This window comes from Mesoplodon mirus (genome assembly GCF_964341445.2).
Source record: "Mesoplodon mirus genome assembly, chromosome: 18".
Lineage (NCBI taxonomy): Eukaryota > Metazoa > Chordata > Mammalia > Artiodactyla > Ziphiidae > Mesoplodon > Mesoplodon mirus.
In genome coordinates, this window is record NC_138994.1 from 43,631,207 (window position 1) to 43,656,299 (window position 25,093).

The 25,093-nt window shown below is 40.7% G+C and overlaps 1 protein-coding gene across 2 annotated transcripts in view; it reads right to left on the bottom strand.

Annotated features, from left to right (window-relative positions):
* The window catches only part of DNAH9 (dynein axonemal heavy chain 9), a gene marked incomplete at its 5' end in the record, with an annotated part of 308,568 nt that overhangs the window by 219,862 nt on the left and 63,613 nt on the right, over nucleotides 1-25,093 (bottom strand). Inside the window, 5 exons of one of the 2 annotated variants that reach the window (XM_082605525.1) lie at nucleotides 5,145-5,271; nucleotides 5,580-5,710; nucleotides 8,194-9,064; nucleotides 16,103-16,269; nucleotides 16,870-17,092. In XM_082605525.1, the coding sequence (XP_082461651.1) occupies nucleotides 5,145-5,271; nucleotides 5,580-5,710; nucleotides 8,194-9,064; nucleotides 16,103-16,269; nucleotides 16,870-17,092 (1,519 nt within the window). Of the gene's footprint in view, nucleotides 1-5,144; nucleotides 5,272-5,579; nucleotides 5,711-8,193; nucleotides 9,086-16,039; nucleotides 16,270-16,869; nucleotides 17,093-25,093 lie in introns of both variants that reach the window. The other variant, XM_082605524.1, reaches the window with a different exon arrangement.

Genomic DNA, 25,093 nt, shown 5'->3' on the forward strand with positions numbered 1-25,093 from the left:
CAAACAAACAATGATGAACAACACAATAAATGAAATGAAAAATTCTCTAGAAGGAATCAATAGCAGAATAACTGAGGCAGAAGAGCAGCTAAGTGACCTGGAAGATAAAATAGTGGAAATAACTACCACAAAGCAGAATAAAGAAAAAAGAATGAAAAGAATTGAGGACAGTCTCAGAGACCTCTGGGATAACATTAAACTCACCAACATTCGAATTATTGGGGTCCCAAAAGAAGAAGAGAAAAAGAAAGGGTCTGAGAAAATATTTGAAGAGATTATAGCTGAAAACTTCCTTAATATGGGAAAGGAAATAGTCAATCAAGTCCAGGAAGCACAGAGAGTCCCATACAGGATAAATCCAAGGAAAAACACACCAAGACACATATTAATCAAACTATCAAAAATTAAATACAAAGAAAAAATATTAAAAACAGCAAGGGAAAAGCAACAAATAACATATAAGGGAATCCCCATAAGGTTAACAGCTGATCTTTCAGTAGGAACTCTGCAAGCCAGAAGGGAGCGGCAGGACATATTTAAAGTGATGAAAGGGAAAAACCTACAACCAAGATTACTCTACCCAGCAAGGATCTCATTCAGGCTCGACAGAGAAATGAAAACCTTTACAGGCAAGCAGAAGCTAAGAGAATTCAGCACCACAAAACCAGCTTTACAACAAATGCTAAAGGAACTTCTCTAGGCAGGCAACACAAGAGAAGGAAAAGATCTACAATAACAAACCCAAAACAATTAAGAAAATGGTAATAGGAACATACATATCAATAATTATCTTAAATGTAAATGGATTAATGCTCCAACCAAAAGACACAGACTGGCTGAATGGATACAAAAACAAGACCTGTATATATGCTGTCTACAAGAGACCCACTTCAGATCTAGGGACACATACAGACTGAAAGTGAGGGGATGGAAAAAGATATTCCATTAAAATGGAAATCAAAAGAAAGGTGGAGTAGCAATTCTCACATCAGACACAATGACTTTAAAATAAAGACTTTTACAAGAGACAAAGAAGAACACTACATAATGATCAAGGGATCAATCCAAGAAGAAGATATAACAATAGTAAATATTTATACATCCAACATAGGAGCACCTCAATACATAAGGCAAATGCTAACAGCCATAAAAAGGGAAATCAACAGTAACACAATAATAGTAGGGGACTTTAACACCCCTCTTTCACAAATGGACAGATCATCCAAAATGAAAATAAATAAGGAAACACAAGCTTTAAATGATACATTAAACAAGATGGACTTAACTGACATTTATAGGACATCCCATTCCAAAACAACAGAATATACTTTCTTCTCAAGTGCTCATGGAATGTTCTCCAGGATAGATCATATCTTGGGTCACAAATCAAGCCTTGGTAAATTTAAGAAAATTGAAATCGTATCAAGTATCTTTTCCAACCACAACACTATGACACTGATATCAATTACAGAAAAAAAAAACTGTAAAAAATACAAACACATGGAGGCTAAACAATACACTACTTAATAACAAAGTGATCACTGAAGAAATCAAAAAGGAAATTAAAAAATACCTAGAAACAAATGACAATGGAGACACGACGACCCAAAACCTATGGGATGCAGCAAAAGCAGTTCTAAGAGGGAAGTTTATAGCAATACAATCCCACCTTAAGAAACAGGAAACATCTCGAATAAACAACCTAACCTTGCACCTAAAGCAATTAGAGAAAGAAGAACAAAAACATCCCAAAGTTAGCAGAAGGAAAGAAATCATAAAGATCAGATCAGAAAAAAATGAAAAAGAAATGAAGGAAATGATAGCAAAGATCAATAAAACTAAAAGCTGGTTCTTTGAGAAGATAAACAAAATGGATAAACCATTAGCCAGACTCATCAAGAAGAAAAGGGAGAAGACTCAAATCAATAGAATTAGAAATGAAAAAGGAGAAGTAACAACTGACACTGCAGAAATACAAAGGATCATGAGAGATTACTACAAGCAACTCTATGCCAATAAAATGCACAACCTGGAAGAAATGGACAAATTCTTAAAAAGCACAACCCTCAGAGACTGAACCAGGAAGACATAGAAAATATGAACAGACCAATCACAAGCACTGAAATTGAAACTGTGATTAAAAATCTTCCAACAAACAAAAGCCCAGGACCAGATGGCTTCACAGGCGAATTCTATCAAACATTTAGAGAAGAGCTAACACCTTTCCTTCTCAAACTCTTCCAAAATATAGCAGAGGGAGGAGCACTCCCAAACTCATTCTACGAGGCCACCATCACCTTGATACCAAAACCAGACAAGGATGTCACAAAGAAAGAAAACTACAGGCCAATATCACTGATGAACATAGATGCAAAAATCCTCAACAAAATACTAGCAAACAGAATCCAACAGCACATTAAAAGCATCATACACCATGATCAAGTGGGGTTTATCCCAGGAATGCAAGGATTCTTCAATAAATGCAAATCAATCAATGTAATACACCATATTAACAAATTGAGGGATAAAAACCAAATGATCATCTCCATAGATGCAGAAGAAGCTTTTGACAAAATTCAACACCCATTTATGATAAAAATACTCCAGAAAGTGGGAATAGAGGGAACCTACCTCAACATAATAAAGGCCATATATGACAAATCCCCAGCCAACATTATTCTCAATGGTGAAAAACTGAAACCATTTCCTCTAAGATCAGGAACCAGACAAGGCTGTCCACTCTCACCACTATTATTCAACATAGTTTTGGAAGTTTTAGCCACAGCAATCAGAGAAGAAAAAGAAAGAAAAGGAATCCAAATCAGAAAAGAAGAAGTAAAATTGTCACTGTTTGCAGATGACATGATACTATATATAGAGAATCCTAAAGATGCTACCAGAAAACTACTGGAACTAATCAATGAATTTGGTAAAGTAGCAGGATACAAAATTAATGCACAGAAATCTCTTGCACTCCTATACACTAATGATTAAATATCTGGAACAGAAGTTAAGAAAACACTCCCATTTACCACTGCAACAAAAAGAATAAAATACCTAGGAATAAACCTACCTAAGGAGACAAAAAACCTGTATGCAGAAAACTATAAGACACTGATGAAAGAAATTAAAATGATACAAACAGATGGAGAGATAGACCATGTTCTTGGATTGGAAGAATCAGCATTGTGAAAATGAGTCTACTACCCAAAGCAATCTACAGATTCAATGCAATCCCTATCAAATTACCAATGGCGTTTTTCACAGAACTAGAACAAAAAATTTCACAATCTGTATGGAAACACAAAGACCCCGAATACCCAAAGCAATCCTGAGAAAGAAAAACGGAGCTGGAGGAATCAGGCTCCCGCACTTCAGACTATACTACAAAGCTACAGTAATCAAGACAGTATGGTAGTGGCACAAAAACAGAAATATAGGTCAATGGAACAGTATAGCAAGCCCAGAGATAAACCCACGCACATATGGTGAACTTATCTTTGATAAAGGAGGCAAGAATATACAATGAAGAAAAGACAGCCTCTTCAATAAGTGGTGCTGGGAAAACTGGACAGCTACATGTAAAAGAATCAAAGTAGAACACTCCCTAACACCATACACAAAAATAAACTCAAAATGGATTAAAGACCTAAATATAAGGCCAGACACTATAAAACTCTTAGAGGAAAACATAGGCAGAACACTCTATGATATACATCACAGCAAGATCCTTTTTGACCCACCTCCTAGAGAAAGGGAAATAAAAACAAAAATAAACAAATGGGACCTAATGAAACTTAAAAGCTTTTGCACAGCTATGGAAACCATAAACAGGACGAAAAGACAACCTTCAGAATGGGAGAAACTATTTGCCAATGAAGCAACTGACAAAGGATTAATCTCCAAAATATACAAGCAGCTCATGCAGCTCAATACCAAAAAAACAACCCAATCCAAAAATGGGCAGAAGACCTAAATAGACATTTCTCCAAAAAAGATATACAGATTGCCAACAAAGACATGAAAGGATGCTCAACATCACTAATCATTAGAGAAATGTAAATCAAAATTAAAACGAGGTATCACCTCACACTGGTCAGAATGGTCATCATCAAAAAATCTACGAACAATAAATGCTGGAGAGGGTGTGGAGAAAAGGGGACCCTCTTGCTCTGTTGGTGGGAATGTAAATTGATACAGCCACCATGGAGAACAGTATGGAGGTTCCTTAAAAAACTAAAAATAGAACTACCGTATGACCCAGCAATCCCACTACTGGGCATATACCCTGAGAAAACCATAATTCAAAAAGAGTCATGTACCACAATGTTCACTGCAGCTCTATTTACAATAGCCAGGACATGGAAGCAATCTAAGTGTCCATCGGCAGATGAATGGATAAAGAAGATGTGGCACATATATACAATGGAATACTACTCAGTCATAAAAATTAACGAAACTGAGTTATTTGTAGTGAGGTGGATGAACCTAGAGTCTGTCATACAGAGTGAAGTAAGTCATAAAGAGAAAAACAAATATCGTATATTAACGCATATATGTGGAATCTAAAAAAAAAAAGAAAAGGTTCTGAAGAACCTAGGGGCAGGACAGGAATAAAGACGCAGATGTAGAGAATGGACTTGAGTACACAGGGAGGGGGAATGGTAAGCTGGGATGAAGTGAGAGAGTGGCATAGGCATATATACACTACCAAATGTAAAATAGTTAGCTAGTGGGAAGCAGCTGCATAGCACAGGGAGTTCAGCTCGGTGATTTGTGACCACCTAGAGGGGTGGGATAGGGAGGGTGGGAGGGGGACACAAGAGGGAGGGGATATGGGGATATTTGTATATGTATAGCTGATTCACTTGGTTATACAGCAGCAACTAACACAACAATGTAAAGCAATTATACTCCAATAAAGCTGTTAAAAAAAAAAAGCCACTGATGGGCTTGGGGGAGGGCATCCTGAGAAGCAGTGATGGTGGAAATGTAGAAACCTCTGAGGTTAGGGATGATGAGGATGGCAACACAGGTCTGAAATACATACACCACCTAAGGGGGCGTTAACGGGGAACCTGAAACTCTCCTGGTGGAGCATCTTGGTCCTTCTGAATGTTTCTACAGGCACTTCCCCAGCTTACCTGTTGCGGGGCTGTGCTGTTGGAAAGGATGTCTAACAGGTCAGAAGAGGAGAGAAAGTAAAACCTAGGGAAGGCAAGCCTTTTGGTGTCCAGGTACTCCGCCAGGGCCTTCTCACACAGGTACAGTCTGTGGGCACAAAGAATTTCCTAATTAGGTTTGCCTAGATCCATAGGCACATAGATGTTACCTAAATGCAAACAAGTGCGACCTATGGATTACACACAGAAATCATGTATGCATGGAACATGTATGGGTATTTGCAAACATCACAATAAACACCTCTAATAATACCCCATATTACCCGACCACACAGGCAAATTAAGGTACACAACCAGACATACTCTCTCACTCGGGCAGTTAAATAAGGTAAGGATCTCAGAGACAGAGTGGGGAAAGGAAACACATTACAAAAGGGGCTGCAAACCGACCATCACCTGCTCTGAATATCTTCCAACTTTTCATAAAGACCTGATTTGTTGGTGGCTTCCACTACGTTTGGAGTTTTGTGAGCATCATACGCTAACTCTTTAAAGTCAATGTCGATGCCTTCAAATTGTTTAGAATCCTGCAAATAAAAATGTGGAAAAAAATTAACTACCACCCCCCTCAATTTCAAGATGCTACCTTCATGTACTAAGTCTGCTTTCGAAAACTGCTCCTAGTTGTCTAATACAGAGATTAGTCTCAAGGGAGGAAATGCCTTTAGTTTGAAACAGTGGTTTGCAAACATTTTGGTCTTGAAGTCCCTTTGTTTGTAAAAATTACTGAGGAGTGGAAAGAGCTTTTGTTTATGTAGGTAATATTATATCTATCAATGTATATTCTAAATTAGAAGCTAAAGTTGAGAAACTTTAAAAAATATTTAATCAATTCATTTAAAAAATAACAATAATAAGCCCATTATGTTAACATAATAACATATTTTATACAAAATAATTATATTCTCCAAAACAATATAACTTTGAGAAAAAGTGGCATCATTTCACGCTTTTTTTTTTTTGTTTTGGCAAATATCTTTAATGTCTAACTTAGAAGATGGCCAGATTCTCTTCTCTGCTTCTGCATTCAGTCTGTTGTGATATCACATCATGTAGCCTCTGGAAAACTCCACTGTACGCTCATGGAAGAATGAGTTAAAAAGGCAAATACCATCAGCATTATTATAAAGATAATTTTGACCTTGAGGATCCCCTGGAAAGGTCTCAGGGACCACCCCCAGGGGTCAGCAGACCACACTTTGAGAACTGTTGGCATAAAATACATAATTCCTGTCAGGGAGATGGTGGATCCAATGTTCTTTCTGGGTCCAAGCAAAAGTTTATATAACCAAAGTAAGTGTTTCCACAGCAAATGTGCTACTATGATGTCAAAGTTAATTAGATATTATCATTCCCCACAAATGCACACACCCTCACAGTGTTGTTGAAATGACTGAGACAATAATAAATGCGAAGCACTTTAGGCCAACACCAGGCACCTGATGAGAGCTTGTGTGGCTATTATTACATAACAACAATCATAATGGTATGTGCTGTGTGCGCTACTTTAACTTCTTGAGGTAGGGACTAGTATTAGTCCCAATTTACAGATGAGAAAACCAAGACACTGAGAGCTTAAGTAACTTCCCTAAGGTCCGGCAACTCAAACCCGGGCCACTGGCTCCAGTCTGCTGGGACCTCTGTGATCTGGGCCTCTCTCCCAAGAAGATTTAAAAACAAGAGGGTGAGGTGAAGTAAATTACGATTCCTCAGTGAGATACCTTATGCCAATTAAAAATGAAAAAGTATCAAGGTTATAGAAATATCGGAAATATCTGACATAAATGTTCAAATGAAAAGAGCCAAATAGAAAATTGTAATTACACTGAGAGAAGTTGTGTAAAAACATGTATATATGTGAAAAAAAGTTGGGAAATATTCATAATGAGTGAAAATATTTACTAGGTAGGGTGTAAGATGATGACTGATTTATTACATTTCAGAGTTGTCTTTGTTACCATATTGTTAATACAAAGAAAATAAATGTATTTATATGTTTTACACACAAACCTGAGAAGTTAATGATATGAATTCTTTATTATGTTGGATTGAAAGTTCTCAAATGTCTCCTTTAAAATGTGTACAAAAGTCTCCACCCACACCCCCTTCTCATTAAACCTGCCCTTCTTCAATCATTAGCATTGGAGATTAATAAAATCCGGCTTATTCAATTTTGCTTAATGACAATAGCTATAGCAGGATTATCTTCTGTTATTTTTCATTGCAAATGTACAATCTTTAATCTGCATTATTACACTAAATATGCATTTGTGGGATGAGCTGGAAAAATATATTTTGATGGAATGTGCTTTAACTCTGAAACAAGGTCTGGACAACATATGACATTTTGGAATCAAACTAATTTGTAAGCAGAGAACTTGCTGTGCTGCTGTGCTGAGGGACACAGAAGAAGTCTGGAAAATCTCTTTTTAAATGAATTAGAGTCCACTGGCGGGGGGAAGTACATTAATGCACATTAATTAGGACAAATTACAAGGGGCAAGCAACTACAGGAAAGGTAGTAATGAGAAGAATGCATATTCAGAGAAATTCCTCATTTAGTATTTAGCTGAAGACTGGTATTTAGCATGCTGGCACAGGCCCGAGTTTTACAGAACAGCTCGCTGCAGAGAAGGAACTTGAGTTTGCCTGGAAACGACACTCACTTCCAATCAATACCTGCATTATAATTATGTGTGGAGCACCCCAAGAGCAGCTCATATTTTTGACCTCCTTTCTCCTGTACACTTTTTTTGGTTTTGTTTTTAAAACCAGTTTCTCCTTTCTTTTTCCTACACATTAGGAACAAACTCGCTGGCAAACATTTCACTTTCTCTCTTTTCCTCTGCCTGACTTTGGTGGCTTGGAAGGTCAGTGTTTACTGGAGGTAGCCCTGGGTGAAGACAAGGCAGGGAGGCAAAGAAGGAAAGGTCTAGAGAATGCAGGAACTGGGGGATCATCCCTTGACTCAGGGGTGGGACAGAGGGAGCAGGATTTCCACAGCAGGTACCTGGGGCAGCTGAGCCCGGATATCTTCAGATCCGATGAATATACTTTCTAGATGAGACCATGTGCGCTGCACGTCGAACCAGAGGGAGATGACGGCGTCAGCAGTGGACAGCTTCTTCTGCCAGCCCGACACTTCCTCCAGGAAGAAGGCAATGTACCTGGACAGCATCAGGTGCTGCAGCTGGACTTGGTTATCCTCCAGAACCTCGACGAGGTCCTCGTCGGACCGCAGCAGAGGCACGCAGGTCTGCGGGTGGGGCTCGTACTGGAATTCCATGCGGACCCAGGTGGTCTGCAGCTCCTTCAAGACCTTCTCCATGCCCATCTCTTTCACAGCTCTGTCTACAATGCCCCGGACCTCGTCCTCAAAGTGGTGGAGTTGAAGCTGTAGGAGGTGTGCCAGGGTGGTGCCCTCGTCCATGGTGAAGGTCACGCCCGTGGCCTGCATCAGCTGCCTCCAGTGCCGCTCCCGCATGGCCGGGTTCTGCAGTTCGGCCACAGCCCTCAGGGAGGTCAAGGTGTTCAAAATGGTGCTTTCCAGGCCTGTGAAGGCATCCCAGGCCCTGACCTCCTTGTCGAGGTTCCGGATGTGCCTGGCAAACCATTTGCACTCCAAGTCCATGGCCTCCACGTTGATATCCATCCATGTGGTTGTCTCCCAGGCATGGATACTGGAGGTCACCATCCCAATTGTGTCCCAGAGCTCCTTCAGCTGGCACGCCTCCTTCCTGCACTGCCTCAGTTGCTTATAGTCAGGGATGGTGACCTCAAACAAGCTAGCAGACTCAGAAATGGAGGCCATGGTGGATTCCATCTGCTGGATCTCCATGTGCCTGGCATCCAGCATCTGATGAGGGTCAGTGCTATCAAACCTACAAAACACAATGTTTTCCCTTTATAAGTAGAGCACACAAGAGCCATCTCCTAGAATCACCAGAGTAATGACAGCTCGAATCCTTAAATCCTTAGTATTTTAGCAAAGGGCAGGGACTTTCACCAAAGCCTGGGAAGAAAAGACATCCAGGGTAGGTTGGAGTGGGACGAACATAACCAGTTGGCGATTCAAGAGGAACACCATGTCTGGATCTGTTCTTCACATCTGAGAGGGTAATAAAAATACTCCCCACCTCCCCACCCAGGTGCAGTGTGAAATACCCCTTTGTTCAAGCCCCCTTTAGACTCTGCTTCCACTTGCTGACGTCCAGCCCACTTGACACAAAAGAGCATTGTCCTGTTACTGCAGAGGCTGTACAGGCAAAGCTCCCGCCAGGAGCTACTTGTGGTGGGTGGTCTGTAAGTGACAGAGACCAACCCTGACCTACTCTGGCATTGCTCCCTCTAGGGCAGTGGCTCTCAGTCTTGGCTGCATGTTAGAGCCTCCTGGAAGCTTTAAATGATCTCCATGCCCAGGCTGCTCCCTGGTCTCATTCAATCAGAATCTTTGGGGGAGGGACCCAGGCAACGGCATTTTTCAAACTCCCCAGGTGATTCTGATGTGCCAGGTCGGCATCCTTCTCTGTGGTGAGGCTCATGCTAACGGCCTGCATCACCTTCAGGAAACAGTGTCTCCAGATGTGAGAACCACTGATAGGGACTTTGCAGTGTTAGCACAAAGCCCTCACCGCGGGCCTGCACTGCTTGGCTTTCCCACGCTGCATGCCTCCTATCAGGCTCCACATCTCCGAAGTACGTCCTTCAAGCTGCCCCTGATCTCCTCCCACATCCTGCGGCAGCCTCTGGCTCTGCGCTGCACACGTATAAGCACTGCATCGCACTTTATAGCTCGAGCCCACGTTTCCTCCTCCTCTTCTCCCCAGTGGGTGCTCACTGCCCCCACCGTTCCTCCTGGTCCTCACGGCCGTGAGCCTCCTTTACCCTGCAGCCCCTCCAACCTGCATTCCCGGCAGAGCCTCTCCTCCAACATAAGAACCGCACATGCACAGGGACCCACGTGGGTCAGGAGCACCCAGAACAATGTTCAAGGAGCCTCTCATTTTCCTCCCCCAGCCTCCCTTTATCCTTTCTTCCCATCATCAGTCTCAGATCTTCTTGTTTCTGTGTGCATGGAAGGCTAGATAGCAGGTATACCATGACTTAAGTGTGAATACCATCTTTCTCTAAAATCAGAATAGGGTATCACGGGGTCCAACATAAAGGGAAAGTTGAGAGGAAAGGAGTGATTAGAGAATTGGCCATTTCCTCTGATCCCGTGTGTGTGTGTGTGTGTGTGTGTGTGTGTGTGTGTGTTGGTTGGTGGGGTACAGAGGGGAGGGAAAAAGGAAGAAAATGACATACAAACTCCTTTTCTTGAACTATCTCTCTTCTCAGTTGTCTCTGGAAATATCTGACTTGACGGATGGAAAGTAATCCTAATTAAAGTCATTTACCTGAACTGCTTGCCACTTAAGCCTAATTACCATGCAACACAATAACAGTTATGCATACCATTAAATTAGTGTCAGATTAACTTTGATGCTTGCTATGTTTGATTCCCGCTTGTTCCATCTAAATAGTTTTGGCTCATGTGCCCTGGTTGTGTATTTTCATCTTAAGAGAATGAGACTGATTATCACCGTGTGTCTTCACTGTTGTCCAGTCCCCAGGTGTTTCAGAATGGGTTGGAGTTCTCAGAGTTGAAGAGGGCCCTCTGTCTACATAGGCAAGTAGCTTTCTCTTCTATGAGAGCAGTAGAGAAAGACCTAGAAGGAAAGAAATGTAACATCTTCGTGGCAAGTGGGTCAACAGGAAAGAGTACCAAGCATGAAGGTTCCTTCTGCATATTCTCTCCAAAGACTCATTGTTGGAGTGTGTAGTGCGTTGGTTCTACTTTTTATCTTCATTAGAGTGAACTTGGAAAGTGAATTTAGCTACTTGGTGTCAGTATAAATCAGACAAATTCTAAAAGCCCACATTCTGTTTAATTTATTAATTGAATAAAATTCAGGCATATTCGATAGGATAGGCACTATCAGAGTGTTGGGGGTCTGTGGACACAGAAGACAATGAATGATCTTCCTAACTCTTCTTTCCTCAGTGCACATGAACATGCTTGAATCAATATCGGTTCCTCAAATATTTGTAGGAGGTGATCATTTGTCAAACCAATTCCAAACTTCATCTGCCCCGTGGCATAATTTTTGTTTATGGTTTAAATCTGTGGGCTTTCATTTCCTGTAGCTGAGCACACATAAAAGTTAATTTGACCTAAGTAGTGAAAGGAACCTCTAGACAGGGGAGCAGGTAACCCTCTTCCCATTTCAAAGCTCTAGTGCAAACTGTCAGGATATTCACAGACCTGATTAATGTACCTAATAAACTTGAAGCAGTTCTCCAAAGCCTGGGGGAACAATACAGTGTGAGAACAAGAAAGTAATAGGAGGGGAAAGGGTGTAGTCAGTCTTTGAAATTGAAATAATAATGCAAAAGTGTTTTAATCTAAAAAAGAAATGCCTGGAAAATCTGGATGAATAAAACTATAATTAAGAGAAATGGAAATACAGTGCTCATCTGTATGATCTTGGAAAAAGTACAGATTCGGGCCTGCCCTAGACATAGGCACAAAGAGAAAGAGAGGACTAAGTGACTTAAATGAATTCTTGGAAAGTGAGAGGCTGGTAAATGTCAACCTCAGTTCCGTACCTGCACATACAAGGAACAGTGACACACCTGTGCTTGATACCCCACAGGTACCATAAAACTCAGCACGCCCCCTCTGACCTGGTGACCTTTTGGCTCTTCCCACCCTGTGGCCCCATCTCAGAAGCAGCGGAACACACCCCTTCCAGCTTACTGGTCCAGATGGAAGATGGAGAATTACACCAGGCTCTCTACCTGCTCATCTCCCATATTCACTCAATCCTGCTGATTCTCCCTCCTAAGTCTCCCTCACGTCCATCCTCCTCCTCCATGCTCACTGCCACGGCTTCAGTTCAGTCCTCCTGCTTCGCACCCAGCTGTTGCAATCACCCACCACCCCATGGAGGCCCCACCTTGAGTCCATCTCGCTCCACTCTGCTCTCTGCAGCCACAAGACTGGTGTTTCCATGATGTGTGTTGTTCTCATGCTTGTACTCCTCAGTGCTCATTCATGGTCAAGGCCTGGTCACCTGGACCTCTCCATCCTCATCTCCCACATCCTGCATCCCAGCCACACATACATGCAGTCTTCCAGCTGTTTGTTATGTTTTCATCCCCCTGTGTGTCTCTATGTTCTGCTTCCTTTGCCTGGAATATCTTCGCTGTCCACCCCTCTTTTTTCCAAATGGCTGAGTCTCATTTGCCCATTGGCTGAAGCACAGCTTCTGCAAGGGCTGTGAACTGCCTCCCCAGTGGGTGTTAAAGTTGGCCCCAATGGACATGTCTGGTTATTCATTTTTGAAACTGACCCTGAGGCTGTAAGTTCTTGAGGTCAGGGAATCTGTATTATCTGAAGATCCTAGCACTTAAATAATTTTTTGCTGACTCCACTGTTGAGAACACAACCGCTTCTGCTCTACGGAAGCCTGAGTCATGTGAGTGAGTCAGATTAACTGCAAGAACAGGGTCATGTTGAACTAATGACATGTCTGAGGATACTGATATGTCCCTGAGAGATTTCATGACTAATACTGCTGTTTTCTCCAACTTTTGAAGGGACAAGAGACCCTGCACAAGAAGATGAAGGCCCTTCTTTCCTCACGTTTGCTGCACTGGGCTATTTGGAAAGCCTTGCTTTGCTGGTTGTCATGCAGGACAGCACCCAATGGGAGGAGGTCTTTAGGAAGGTTCTCCCCACCGTTCACAGAATCTGGTGGCTGGCCCGCTGGAAACACTGATGGTCTCCATTGAACTGGAGCTTATAGGGATCAAATGCTTTGACCCAGAAACCCCTGGATTATCCTGATCTTCATGTGAGTATGGAGACTGGATAACATGGCATTCATTCCTTAAAGCCAGGAAGCCTGTGCTCAAGGGCAGGAACTGAACAAGAGAGCCGCTAAAAGCTTGGTGCATCCCTGTCACTCAAAGGGGAGAATGAGTCTCCAATTTCGAGAGGAGTGAGAAGGGCTTGAATCTGGCTATGATAGTTTAGCCGATTACTGAGAAGTGAGAGAGCTCAGCTAGGAATGTGCTGATACAGCTTCGAATTAAGAACAGAAGGAAGAAGAAAAACTCAACTTGAACATGAAGAAAGAACCTCCCCCAATGACCTGACTTCATCCTGCACCTGTCAGACTGCAAGGGCCAAATGAGACACACACTTTCCTTTTCCTCCCAAAGACAAGATCAGCGTGAGCTTCACCTATAATCTAATCGGGAACAGAAACTTGCCTTCACAGAGATGCATTTTAGAAATTGATCTGAAAGTGGAGGAACCAGAACTCAACTCATTTGCCACACACGGTGTCTAAACATTTTAAACACACACATTCATGCACACGAAACTAAGAAACAAACTCATGCGTTGACACCCATGTAGATTCCCTTCAGCAAAAAATCCACGATTCTGCTCTAGTCTTGATAGTTTTCTTGACAAGAAGAGAAAAACATCAAAATTGCAGTAATGTTTGGCTTTCCACACTGCTGTGAGCAGTTCTTTTCAAAGTAGTCTCTTGCAAAGATTCATCTGCATGTTAAATTAACAGATGTGAATTTGCAAGACCCAGTTAAGGGTAGCAATATCCTCACAGCCAGCAGATATCAATAAAAGTGCTAAGAAAGAAAAACCAATGCAGCTATCAAATTAAAAAACAACAAGAGCTGATCAATATACACACGTGATGTAACTAGGAAGGAGGGATACCAGATTTCCAACAGACATACAGAAACACCAGCAAACGAGTGCTGTTCCATTCAGGCAGTCTTGGGAGTCTGTTTGGGAAGATATTTCACCAGACATCTTTGAATTCCTTTTTAGAAATTTTTTAAAAAAGAGACAGATGATGTAAAGATATCAGTGTCACTACCTTTGTGGCTGTTGCCTTAGGTGTGGATGTTGTTAGCACTGAGCAGGAATACCCAGCTTGGCTGCCCACCTGCCTCACCAGCTTTGGCCCTGTGTGTTCAGTGTCAAATTTCAGAAATTCAACTGCATGCCCAAGGGAGAATCCAAAGAATGTGCTTCAGACTCTGAAGGAATAGTCCCAAAAGAAGTTCCACAAATGTTGTGACCAATAGATGCTTCTTTGGAACAAGGGCATAGCTCCTAAGGCAATTATTCTAAAGGGACACAGACTCATTTGGAGTTATATGCCCTGGAATGATTGCTTAAAAGGGAACCAGTTACTTCCCTTTGGGAGGCAGTCTCTACCTTGGCTGCATATTGGAGTCACCTGGGGAGCATTACAAACTACTGATGCCCGGTCTCATCCCCAGAGAGTCTGATTTAGTTGGCCTGTGGGACAGACTGGACCCCAGGTGATTTTAATGCTTTAGAGCTCCATGTTGTATGTTTATCCTAAGTACAGTTTACACATCTGTCCTCCCCTGCCCCTTGACATACTCATCTCGTTCTCTCTAGCCCCAACTATAATGCTTGGGAGACAGTAGCTGCTTAATCAATGTTTGATGAATGAATAATAGAATAGGTAGGCCCTCACTGTGTGCCAGGTGGGGTGACTAAGTCTCAGTGTGCCTGAAATAGAGGGGCTTCCCTGGATGTATGACTTTCAGTGTTAAAACCACAACTGTCCCAATTAGCACAGCACTGTAAATCAACTATGCTTTAATAAAAAAAAAAAATAGAAAAAAAAAAAACCCCAAAACTATCCCAGGTAAACCAGGATGGCTGGTTACCCTAGTGCCAGGTCCTATGCTAAAAACTTGCAAAGATTCGTTATTTAATCCTATCAACAACCTTATGAGGTGGATACTATTATTAACCCCACTTTACAGATGAGGCAACTGAAGCAAAGAGATATTAAGTGACTGCCTGACTTAGGCAGTGAGTAGTGGACCTGAGATTAGACACCAGTCTTGTTAAATCCAGAGTCCATGTACTTAATCATTATGTTGTCTTTCCTCCTGATAAAGCTGTGATTTTTTTTTCCATTTTGTTTGCTGCTTTAGCGTCTATCTCTCAATGTCAGATTTCTGTGTGTAAGTAACCCTTGAAAATAAAAAGCTCCCTTGCTCCTTACATAGGGCACTTTTCAGTCTAGAGACTTCCAAAACTACAGAAGAGACCCAGCAGGAAGCCCACTAGGGAAACAGAAGCAAACCCTGGAGCTGGCCTGAGGGGAGAGTGTCCACTTCAGCTGGCATGTCAGCAGACACAGAGCCAGCTGGTACCCCTGGCTGGAGCCCCCGATGCTGAGGAGCAGACCAGAGCAGACCCTGTAGATTTCTCCACCCAGGCAGTGAGCCCCTGAGAAAAGGACTTCTGTGTGTGTGTGCACGTGTGGATGGGTGTTGCCCATCCCACAGTTGTTTTGTTTGTGTAAAGACCCCTGACCACAAGTAGGGAGGAGTCTGAGAACTAACTACTAAGCAGAGAAAGTACACCTTGAAGTAAATCCATCACTTCAAATCCTGCCATTAGGCTACTGAAATGCCTTCCAAAATTATTTTAAAATTCTATCAGCCACTATTTTAAACCAAAAGAACAGGAGTCTGGGAGAATTTAGAATACTAACAGTTTAATAAAAACCTAGTAATCTTACCACACACAATCCCTTTATAGACCTGGAGAAACAGAAGCTTCTAGACTTTTTAAAGTATTTGTACAGTCTTTGTTCATCCCACACGGGCCGCAGTGGTACTCTGTGAACATAAGCACCAGGGTCTAACCAGTGGACCTAAATGGGAGGGAAGACTAGTAACTAGTCTTCACTTGTTAAAAGAATACGTGAACTCCACAGAGAGATCACCAGGACTTAAGATGCTGCCATGCTTCAAGGCCGGGAAGCGGTGATGGCAACCTGGGTGCATACCTGAAGGGGGCTTCTCTGCGGAATCGCTCCCAGAACCGCTGCTGCTCTGCCTCGAAGGCCGCGCACCTCTGGCGGAGGAGGGTCGCTTCATTTGCCTGCAAGGGGGCCACCTGCTGCCTCACGGTAACAGCCATCTTTTTAATGTTGTTCCATTTCTCAGGCAGCTCCTGCAAAGGAGACCTCAGTGTGGTCAGACCCTCCCCCACAGTCCTGAGGCTGGACGCACCCGGCTGTCTTCATCTCTGCCCCGATGCCAGGCTCTGATGCCGTGGCATTGTTCGACCCTTCCTTGACTTGGCTCCCTGGATGCCCACTCTCCCGACGATCACCTACTTCTGATTCAACACTATCCTTCTTGCCCTCAACTTCTAACCCAGTAACCCTGGCCCTTTTCTACATTTTCTAAGAGTGCCTAGTTATTTCCTTTTACGCCCCACATCTCCTCTTAGACCATCATAACATTCCTCAGACCTGCTTTTTTTTCTCCGAATGAAAAATTCGGCTCATCCCTAATCCTGGAAAAAGAACCTAAACACATCATCCACATCAGTTCTCCCATATATGTCCAGCGTTAGTGTTTCATATTTATTGAGTTTCGAGAAAGTGGTACACATTATACATGTGCGACACATTTAGCTCCAAAGCATGGACCTTGAGTTATCACCAAGCCCTGTTTTTCATTTACTTCAACCCACCTCATCCCACTCTGAAATCCCCAAACTTTCCCTCTATTTCTTTCATTAAGAAAACATAAACTTTGCACTGACCTCCAGCTGCCTGAACAGTGTTTCCGGCAATTCTTGTCCATAGGTCTTCAGCAATTCAATAGTCTGCTTTAAAGGCTCAAACATCTCATCAGTGCTGCTCTGTCGTTCTTTAAGAGCCATAAGGTGTCCCATAATTTCAACCAATCCTTGGAAATCTCCTTTTCCGACTTTCTTGAGCAAGCCATTCTCGCTGTTTTTTATAAATGCTTCAAGGTCGGCCAAGCTGAGCAAAACAAACAGAATGTGAGGAGCCATTCTCCTTTCACTCCTTGAAAGGAAGATTTATTTAGTTCCCCAACATTAATAGCTATTATTATGGAAAACTCTCCATCCTCATGGTATTATTATGGAAAACTCTGCATATCCTGATGGCATTATTATGGAAAACTCTCCATATCCTGATGGTAAGATACGACCCTCTTCAGAAGTGTCAAGGTCGCAAAGGACAAAGACTTAGCCCTCCATGATGGAGGGTGCATTACTGGGACAACTGGTGAAATGTGAATAAGTCTGTACTAAGTAAGTTACTACTTCCACGGCAATACTAACTTCCTTGTGGTGATAACTGTACCATGGTTGGTTATCTAAGATGTTATCATTTGGGAAAGTTGAGTAAAGGTAAAATAGAATTCTTTGTACTATTTTTACAACTTTTTTTATAAGTCTGAAATTATTTCAAAGTGAAATTATTTCAAAGTAAATATATTACAAATTATGTTGTGAATCTCAAATTATTTTTTAAAAAACTGAAAATAAATACTATGGCCTCTAAGGTCATACACACTTGGGTTTAATTTTGACACTTACTAGATGTGTAACCATGGCCAAGTCATTTAACATCTCTGAGCCTCAGTTTCCTCATCTACAAGATTGGAAAAATCATTTCTTTCTCACTGGTTATTGTGAGAGTTAAATGAGATTCATTACTGAATTCAAAAATGTTTATTGGGCAACTATTATGAGCCCTAGCCTGCTTCCAGGTTCTGAGGATAGTATAATAAATAAGATAAAGTCTCTGTCCTTATGAAACTTCCATTCTAGGGGGAAAAATAAATGTGACACAGATCAATGAGATAAATGGTACAGTTTCACATGGTGATGAGTACCATGAAATAAGGGCATAGAGACTAAGGTCAGAACTATTTTATATGCAGTGGTCAGTAAAGGCCTTTTATGGAGGTGATGTTTGAGCAGAAATGTAAACAATATGAAGGAGTGAGCCAAGAAAGAAACAGGAAAAGAGCTTTCCAGGGAGAGGGGGCAGCATGAGTAAAGGGACTGAAGCTGGATTCAGTTTGATTCTCTTGAGGAAAAGGGGAAAGTCAGGGTAGCAGAAGCATAAGGAGAACAGAAGGGAGCACCGAGGGAGAAGAGGTCAGAGAAAGGGCCAGACATTGGGAGGCCTTACTGGCCATGATAAGAAGCTCAGATTTTATTCTAAGTGTGAGAATTCTGAGTAGGAGAAGGGCATAATTTGACTGGTTTTCAAAAAGAACTATAGATGGAGGAGAACAGATTTCAGCTGGAGGCGGTGATGATGATGGTGACAGTGACATGGGTGGGGAGACAGGAACAGAAGCCAGGGGGGCATTTAGGGACTATTGTGGTTGTCTGGGTGACAGAAGATACTGGCTTTGACCCGGATGGTGGACATGAGGAGAGGTCAGATTCAAGGCAGTTTTGCAGGTAGAGCTAATAAACCCACTAATGGGTTGGGGGAGGGGTGTGAGAGAATAAAGAAATCAATAAGGACTCCTGGCAATGGGGTGAATGATGATGCCATTTAAAGAGATGGGAAAGAATTGGGGAAGACTAGGGTTTTTTTGGAGGGAGAAGAGGGAAGGAGATAAGTTTTACCCATGTTGGGTTTAGGGAATTCCCTGGTGGTCCAGTGGTTAGGACTTGGCATGTTCACTGCCGGGGCCCGGGTTCGGTCCCTGGTCAGGGAACTAACATCCTGAAAGCCACCTGGCCTGGTCAACATAAATAAATAAATGTGTTAGGTTTGACATGCCTCCCAGACACCTAACAGAGATACTTATTAGGCAGTTGAATTTAAGTCTAGAGTTCTTAAGAGATGGGGCTAAAAATATAAATTTGGTAGTTATCAGCACACAGATTATTCAAAGTGTTAGATTAAATATCACCTGGAATATGGCTGTGGCTAGAAATGAAATTCCAGGCCGAGGTTTCAGGAGTTCTAACATTTTGAGTCCTGGAGGAGATGAGCCCAGTCAAGGAGACCTCGAAGGAGGAAATCAAGAAAGTGAGGTCTCCTGAAGAAACCGTTTGGGAAGGAGGGAGTGATCAGCGGTACCAAATAGTGCAGAGAGGTACAAGTCAGACGATGACTGATAATCACCATTGGATGCGGCCATATGAAAATCATCGGTGCTCTTGGCAAGACTGGTTTCAGTTGAGCAGTCTAATAAAGGCCTGACTGGAGGATACGTTGGAGAATGTGGATTTCTGTTTCTAGCTGTATGATGTACATGATAATATGAATGACCCTTCTGCTAAGACAACAGAAATGCTTAAGCACATATTTCAAAATCATTTAAAAATGCATCACTAAGGTGGCATGAAATTAAGGCATCTCCAGAAGCTGAAAATGTAGTGAAAGCAAGAACCCTAGGAGGTAAGCAAGGTTCAAAGCTGGCTCTCACAGGATAGTTTCTATTGAACCCTGGAGATCTTGAGCTTCACTTTGATTATTTATTTTATTATTATTATTTTTTTTGCGGTACGTGGGCCTCTCACTGTTGTGGCCTCTCCCGTTGTGGAGCACAGGCTCCGGACGTGCAGGCTCAGCGGCCATGGCTCACGGGCCCAGTCACTCCACGGCATGTGGGATCTTCCCGGACCAGGGCACGAACCCGTATCCCCTGCATCGGCAGGCAGACTCTCAACCACTGCGCCACTAGAGAAGCCCTACTTTGATTCTTTATGAGAACTGGGGAACAGGTGATTAAGCCTAGGGCCCACTCAAGGTGAGGAAGCTAATAGGAAGTTGCATGTGAAGTTGCAACGCCATTAAGGGTGAACAAGAAATAAACAGGCTGCATGGTATGGGACAGCATGGAAATTCGCCTGAATTAACCATGACACTAGATGGACTACTGTAAGTTGAGGTACAAGTGGTCTGGGGTTGGAAGAGTCCCTTGATGACCAGCAGAAACAAATGAAAATCCTTTCTGGAGGAATGCAACAAGAATCCAATCCTCAAAGGATTACTCTCCAAGGAACATGATTTTATAATCAAAAGTCACAAAATACATAAGGAAAGAAGTCACCATGAGTGGGAGCCAGCAGAATTAAACCTGTGAATATTTTAGATACTAGAATTCAGGTGCAAAATATAAAATAGCAATATTTAATATGTCAAAAGACAAAAGAGTTCTTGTTTAGGTGCTCTGCTTTACTATTTCTGACCCACACACCAGGAGCAAAGGCTTTCCCTGCAGTTTCCCAGACATCTATTCAAGATTCACTATGAAAAACAACTTCATCCTTTTAAGTATGATATATCAGTTTGCACAGAAATGCTTTCTTTAGGAATCACCCTTCAGAAGCCTAGATAAACTCTTACATTCTCAACAGGTCACCATGCCTTACCCTGGCCCCAACTGCCTTTATGTTCAAGCATAAATTCAGCATTGTCTCATAATCAGGAATGGAGGTGATTTCAGTGGCTTTCCAAATATGCCCAGAATCTGTGATAGTGTGTGGACCTTTGTATCGAATGATGGATTCAGGAAGTGACAAAACTTATTTAAGTGGATAATGTGAAAATTATGGCCTGTGATGGCATTATTTTGTGAAAAGAAACTTTTAGTATGTGTTCTAGCAATGCAAAAATGATCATACTGTGCTATGTTAGTGGGCAATTCCAGTAGAAAGAAGCCAATAATCTTCCATAGGCCTTTATGTTAACTTTGAAAGTGTATAAGTATAACAAGTGTACTAAGAGGTCCAGAAGGAAGTAATAGAGAGAATGGGCAGGAAGCAGTCTCTGAGGATATCTTGGCTGAGAATTTTCTTGAATTAATGAAAGACACCAAATATAAGATCAAGGAAGCCCAACAAATTCAAGGTGAAATTAATATAAAGAAACCCTCACATAGGTACTTCAGTATGAAACTGCAGATTACAAAAGTGAAAAAAAAATCTTAAAATCAGCTGCAGGGAAAAGACGGATTTCTATTAATAAAAAAAACCCTAAGTTGACGGCTGACGATGCAACACCAAAAATGAAGCCAGGACACAATGGAATAATATTTTCAATAGGCTTACAGAAAATATGTTATCCTAGAATTCTCTCTTCCACATATCAATTTTTTCAAGAGCAAGGGCAAAATACATGCATTTGGAGAGAAAAAGAATGAGAGTTTTACCAAAAGAACCTTATTAATGGACCTTCTAATGACTACAATTCAGATAGCGTGTCTGTAATGTAGGAAGATGGAATGAGCAAAGATATTGGTAAATATGTAGATAAATTTAAATAAACAGTGAGTGTATAAAAATAAAGTATGATTTGTGGAGTTTAGATAAATAGCAGAGAACAATTGAAATTACTTGGAATTATAGAATATAATTTGATGTATGAACGGTTGAGATCAAACGAAAGTCCTTGTATTGGTTGTGAAAAGAGTAACAGTACTGATTAGTTTATTCCTTTTAAGAATGTTTTTTAAAATAGCTATGGTTAACTATTAGAAAAGAAGACTTAGATAGCACAACATCCAAATTAGCAGAAGAGAAAAAATGGAATAAGAAAAAGGAAAAATAAAAGAAAATATTTTAAAAAATGCAACCCAAAGCAGGCAAGAAAGAAAACAAAGAAGGACAAATAGAGAGGACACAATAAAATGGTACAAATGAATTCAAATACAGCACAATAGACATTAATGAACAAAACGCTCCAGTTAAAAGAAAGATATTAAGGTAGATAAAACATTCAGTTCTATACCAATTATAAAGATCTCTTCTAATATAAAGGCACAGAAATATTGAAAGCCAGAGGATAAAATAAGAGACACCAGGCAAATGTCATACAAAGGAAATTGGTTTTGTTATACTAATATACAACAAAACACACTTTAAACAAGAAATATAGCTAGTGATAAAAGATTTTTAACGTGTGGCTAAAAGATTCAGCTTTCCAGGAATATATAAAAAGTCAAACGCTGTATGCTCACATAGCATAACCTTAAAAAATATGAAACAAAAAGTGACAGAAGGGGCTTCCCTGGTGGTGCAGTGGTTGAGAGTCCACCTGCCGATGCAGGGGATATGGATTCGTGCCCCGGTTCGGGAAGATCCCACATGCCGTGGAGCGGCTAGGCCCGTGAGCCATGGCCGCTGAGCCTGCGCGTCCGGAGCCTGTGCTCCGCAACAGGAGAGGCCACAACAGTGAGAGGCCCGCATACTGCAAAAAAAAAAAAAAAAAAAAAGTGACAGAATTACAAGGAGAAATTGACACTCTACCATCAAAGTGGAAGTTTTTTAACACAGTTATCTCAGTAATTGATAAATTAAGCAGACAAAAAAAAAAAGGCAGCGAGGTTACAGTGGATTTGAAGAAAACAAGTTTGATCAAATAGGCATGCACAGAACATTATACCCAACATTTATAGAGTACACATTCTTTCCAAATATTCACAGAATATTTATAAAAACTGACCAAATTCAACAAATTTCAGAAGCTTGTTATTACATATGTTACATTCTCTGACCACAATACAATTGTTAGAAATTAATGACAGAAATGCAACTAGAAGAACCCATGTTTTAAGATTAAAAAAATATATAAGCACGTCATAATGAATGTTAAAAATATTCAGAGCTAAATTATTACCAAGACTTGTGAGATGTAGGTAAAATTGTACTTAGAAGGGAACTTATAACTTTAAGTGTTACATTAAAAAAGACAGAGGGCTCAAGGTGAATAGCAAAGCGCACATCTTAACTTAGCCAAAGGACAGAAAATAAACCTAGAGAAAATAGAAGGAAATAATAAACATAAAAGAATAAATTATCAGGGGCTTCCCTGGTGGCGCAGTGGTTGAGAGTCTGCCTGCCGATGCAGGGGACATGAGTTCGTGCCCCGGTCCGGGAAGATCCCACATGCCATGGAGCAGCTGGGCCCATGAGCCATGGCCGCTGAGCCTGCGCGTCCAGAGCCTGTGCTCCGCAACGGGAGAGGCCCCAACAGTGAGAGGCCCGCGTACCGCAAAAAAAAAAAAAAAAAAAAAAAGAATAAATAATCAAAATAGAAATCAAATTATAATAAAGAGAATCAATGGGTTCATAAGATTGTTCTTTGTAAATCTCTTGGAAGATTAATTAAGAAGCCAGAAAGCACAATAGAAATGAATAGAAATCTAAAAAGGAACATATCCATAGATTCTGTAGAGATTAAACAGGTAAGAGCATAATATAAATTTCATGACAGTAATTTGAAGATTTACATGAAATGGATACATCCCTAGAAAAATATGACTTCCTAAGGAACAGAAAACCTTAATATTCCTATAAACATTAGAGAAATTACAGGTAAAAATCTTGCCACAAGCAAAATACCAAAGCCAGATGTTTCAATAGGAGATTTAAACTTTCAAGGATTAGAGAATTTCAATCTTACACCAACTCTTACAGATAATAAACAAGAAGGTTACTTCCTAACCCATTTTATGAAGCTAGCAAAACCACAGAGCAAGATCAGACAAAGATGTTATAGAAAGGAAAAACTGAAAGCCAGTTTCATCAAAAACAGACACATCAGTGCTAAATAAAATATCTGCAAACAAAATCAATAAATGAATATATTGAAAAAGACAATATTTCATGTTGGGCTTAATTCAGTAATGCTAGGTTGGTTCAGTATTAGAAACCAAATAATATAGTCACAACTTTAACATATTGAGGGGAAAAAAACAGAATTATCTTAATGGAGTTAGAAAAAGTCCTTGATAAAATGTTATATCCATTTTTGCTAAATCCTCTTAACAAATTAGGACTAGAAGGGAACTTCTTTAATCAGATAAAGAGAAGCCGTAAAAAACTCACAGAGTATTATACTAAGTAATGAAATGTTGAAAGTATCCCCTTTAAGATCGGGGACAAGACAAGGATACTTACCATCACCACTTTATTCGATGTTATACTGACAGTCCTAGTCAGTGTGGTCAGATAAGAAATAGAGATAAAACGCATTTTAAAAAGAAGACTGAGGAGGAAGAAATAAAATTATCACAAATTTGTAGATGGTGACTATGCACATAGCAAACCCCAGAGAGTACACAGATGAATTATTAGAATTAACAACTTATTTAGTAGAGTTGCTTGATACAAAATCGACATACAAATGTCAATTCATTTCCATGGAAAATATGATTTTAAAATATCATTTACACTAGGAAACAAAAAATAAAATATTAAGGAATAAATCTTAAGAAAGACGTCAAAATCATTTTAAAGGAAACCATTACAAAATTTCATTGAAGGACATAAATGGAGAGATAATATGTTCTTAGGAATACTCATTACTACAAAGATGACAATTCTCCTCAAATTGATCTATAGTTACTGCAAGTATAATCAAAATCCCAATGGATTTTTTCTTCTACAAACTGATTTTAAAATGTATGTAAAATAGTAAGGAAGGGCCGAGAATGACTGAGACATTCTTAATGAAAGTGAACAAGGTAGGGACTCGCCCTGCCAGATATCAAGATTTATTACAGAGCTATAGTAATTAGGACTGCATCATATTAATGCAGTGACCGACAAAGAGCTATTTAACGCAAAAGATAAAACTTGTAGGAGAGGATGTAGAAGAGTATCATCAGGATCTCAGGACAAGAAAGGATCTATTTAACAAGAGAAAAGAAGATAACACAAGGGAAAGATGGACACATTTGGCTACATAAAAATGAACTTGTCATCAAAATATACCATAAATGGAGTGGGAAGACGGGCCACAAAACGGGAGACTAAGTCTGTAATATGTACAATCGGCAAAGGATTAGATATATAATATATAAGTCACTTCCAAGTATAAAAAGGGAGAAGATAAAGTCCAACAAAAATGGGCAAGAGCTATGAAGGAGCACAGAATAGAAAGCATAACGACTCATCCAAAAACACAAAAAGATGAGCCACTTTATTCATAGTGAGAGTAATGTAAAATGTCTATCACAGCGAGATACCACTAAGCTCC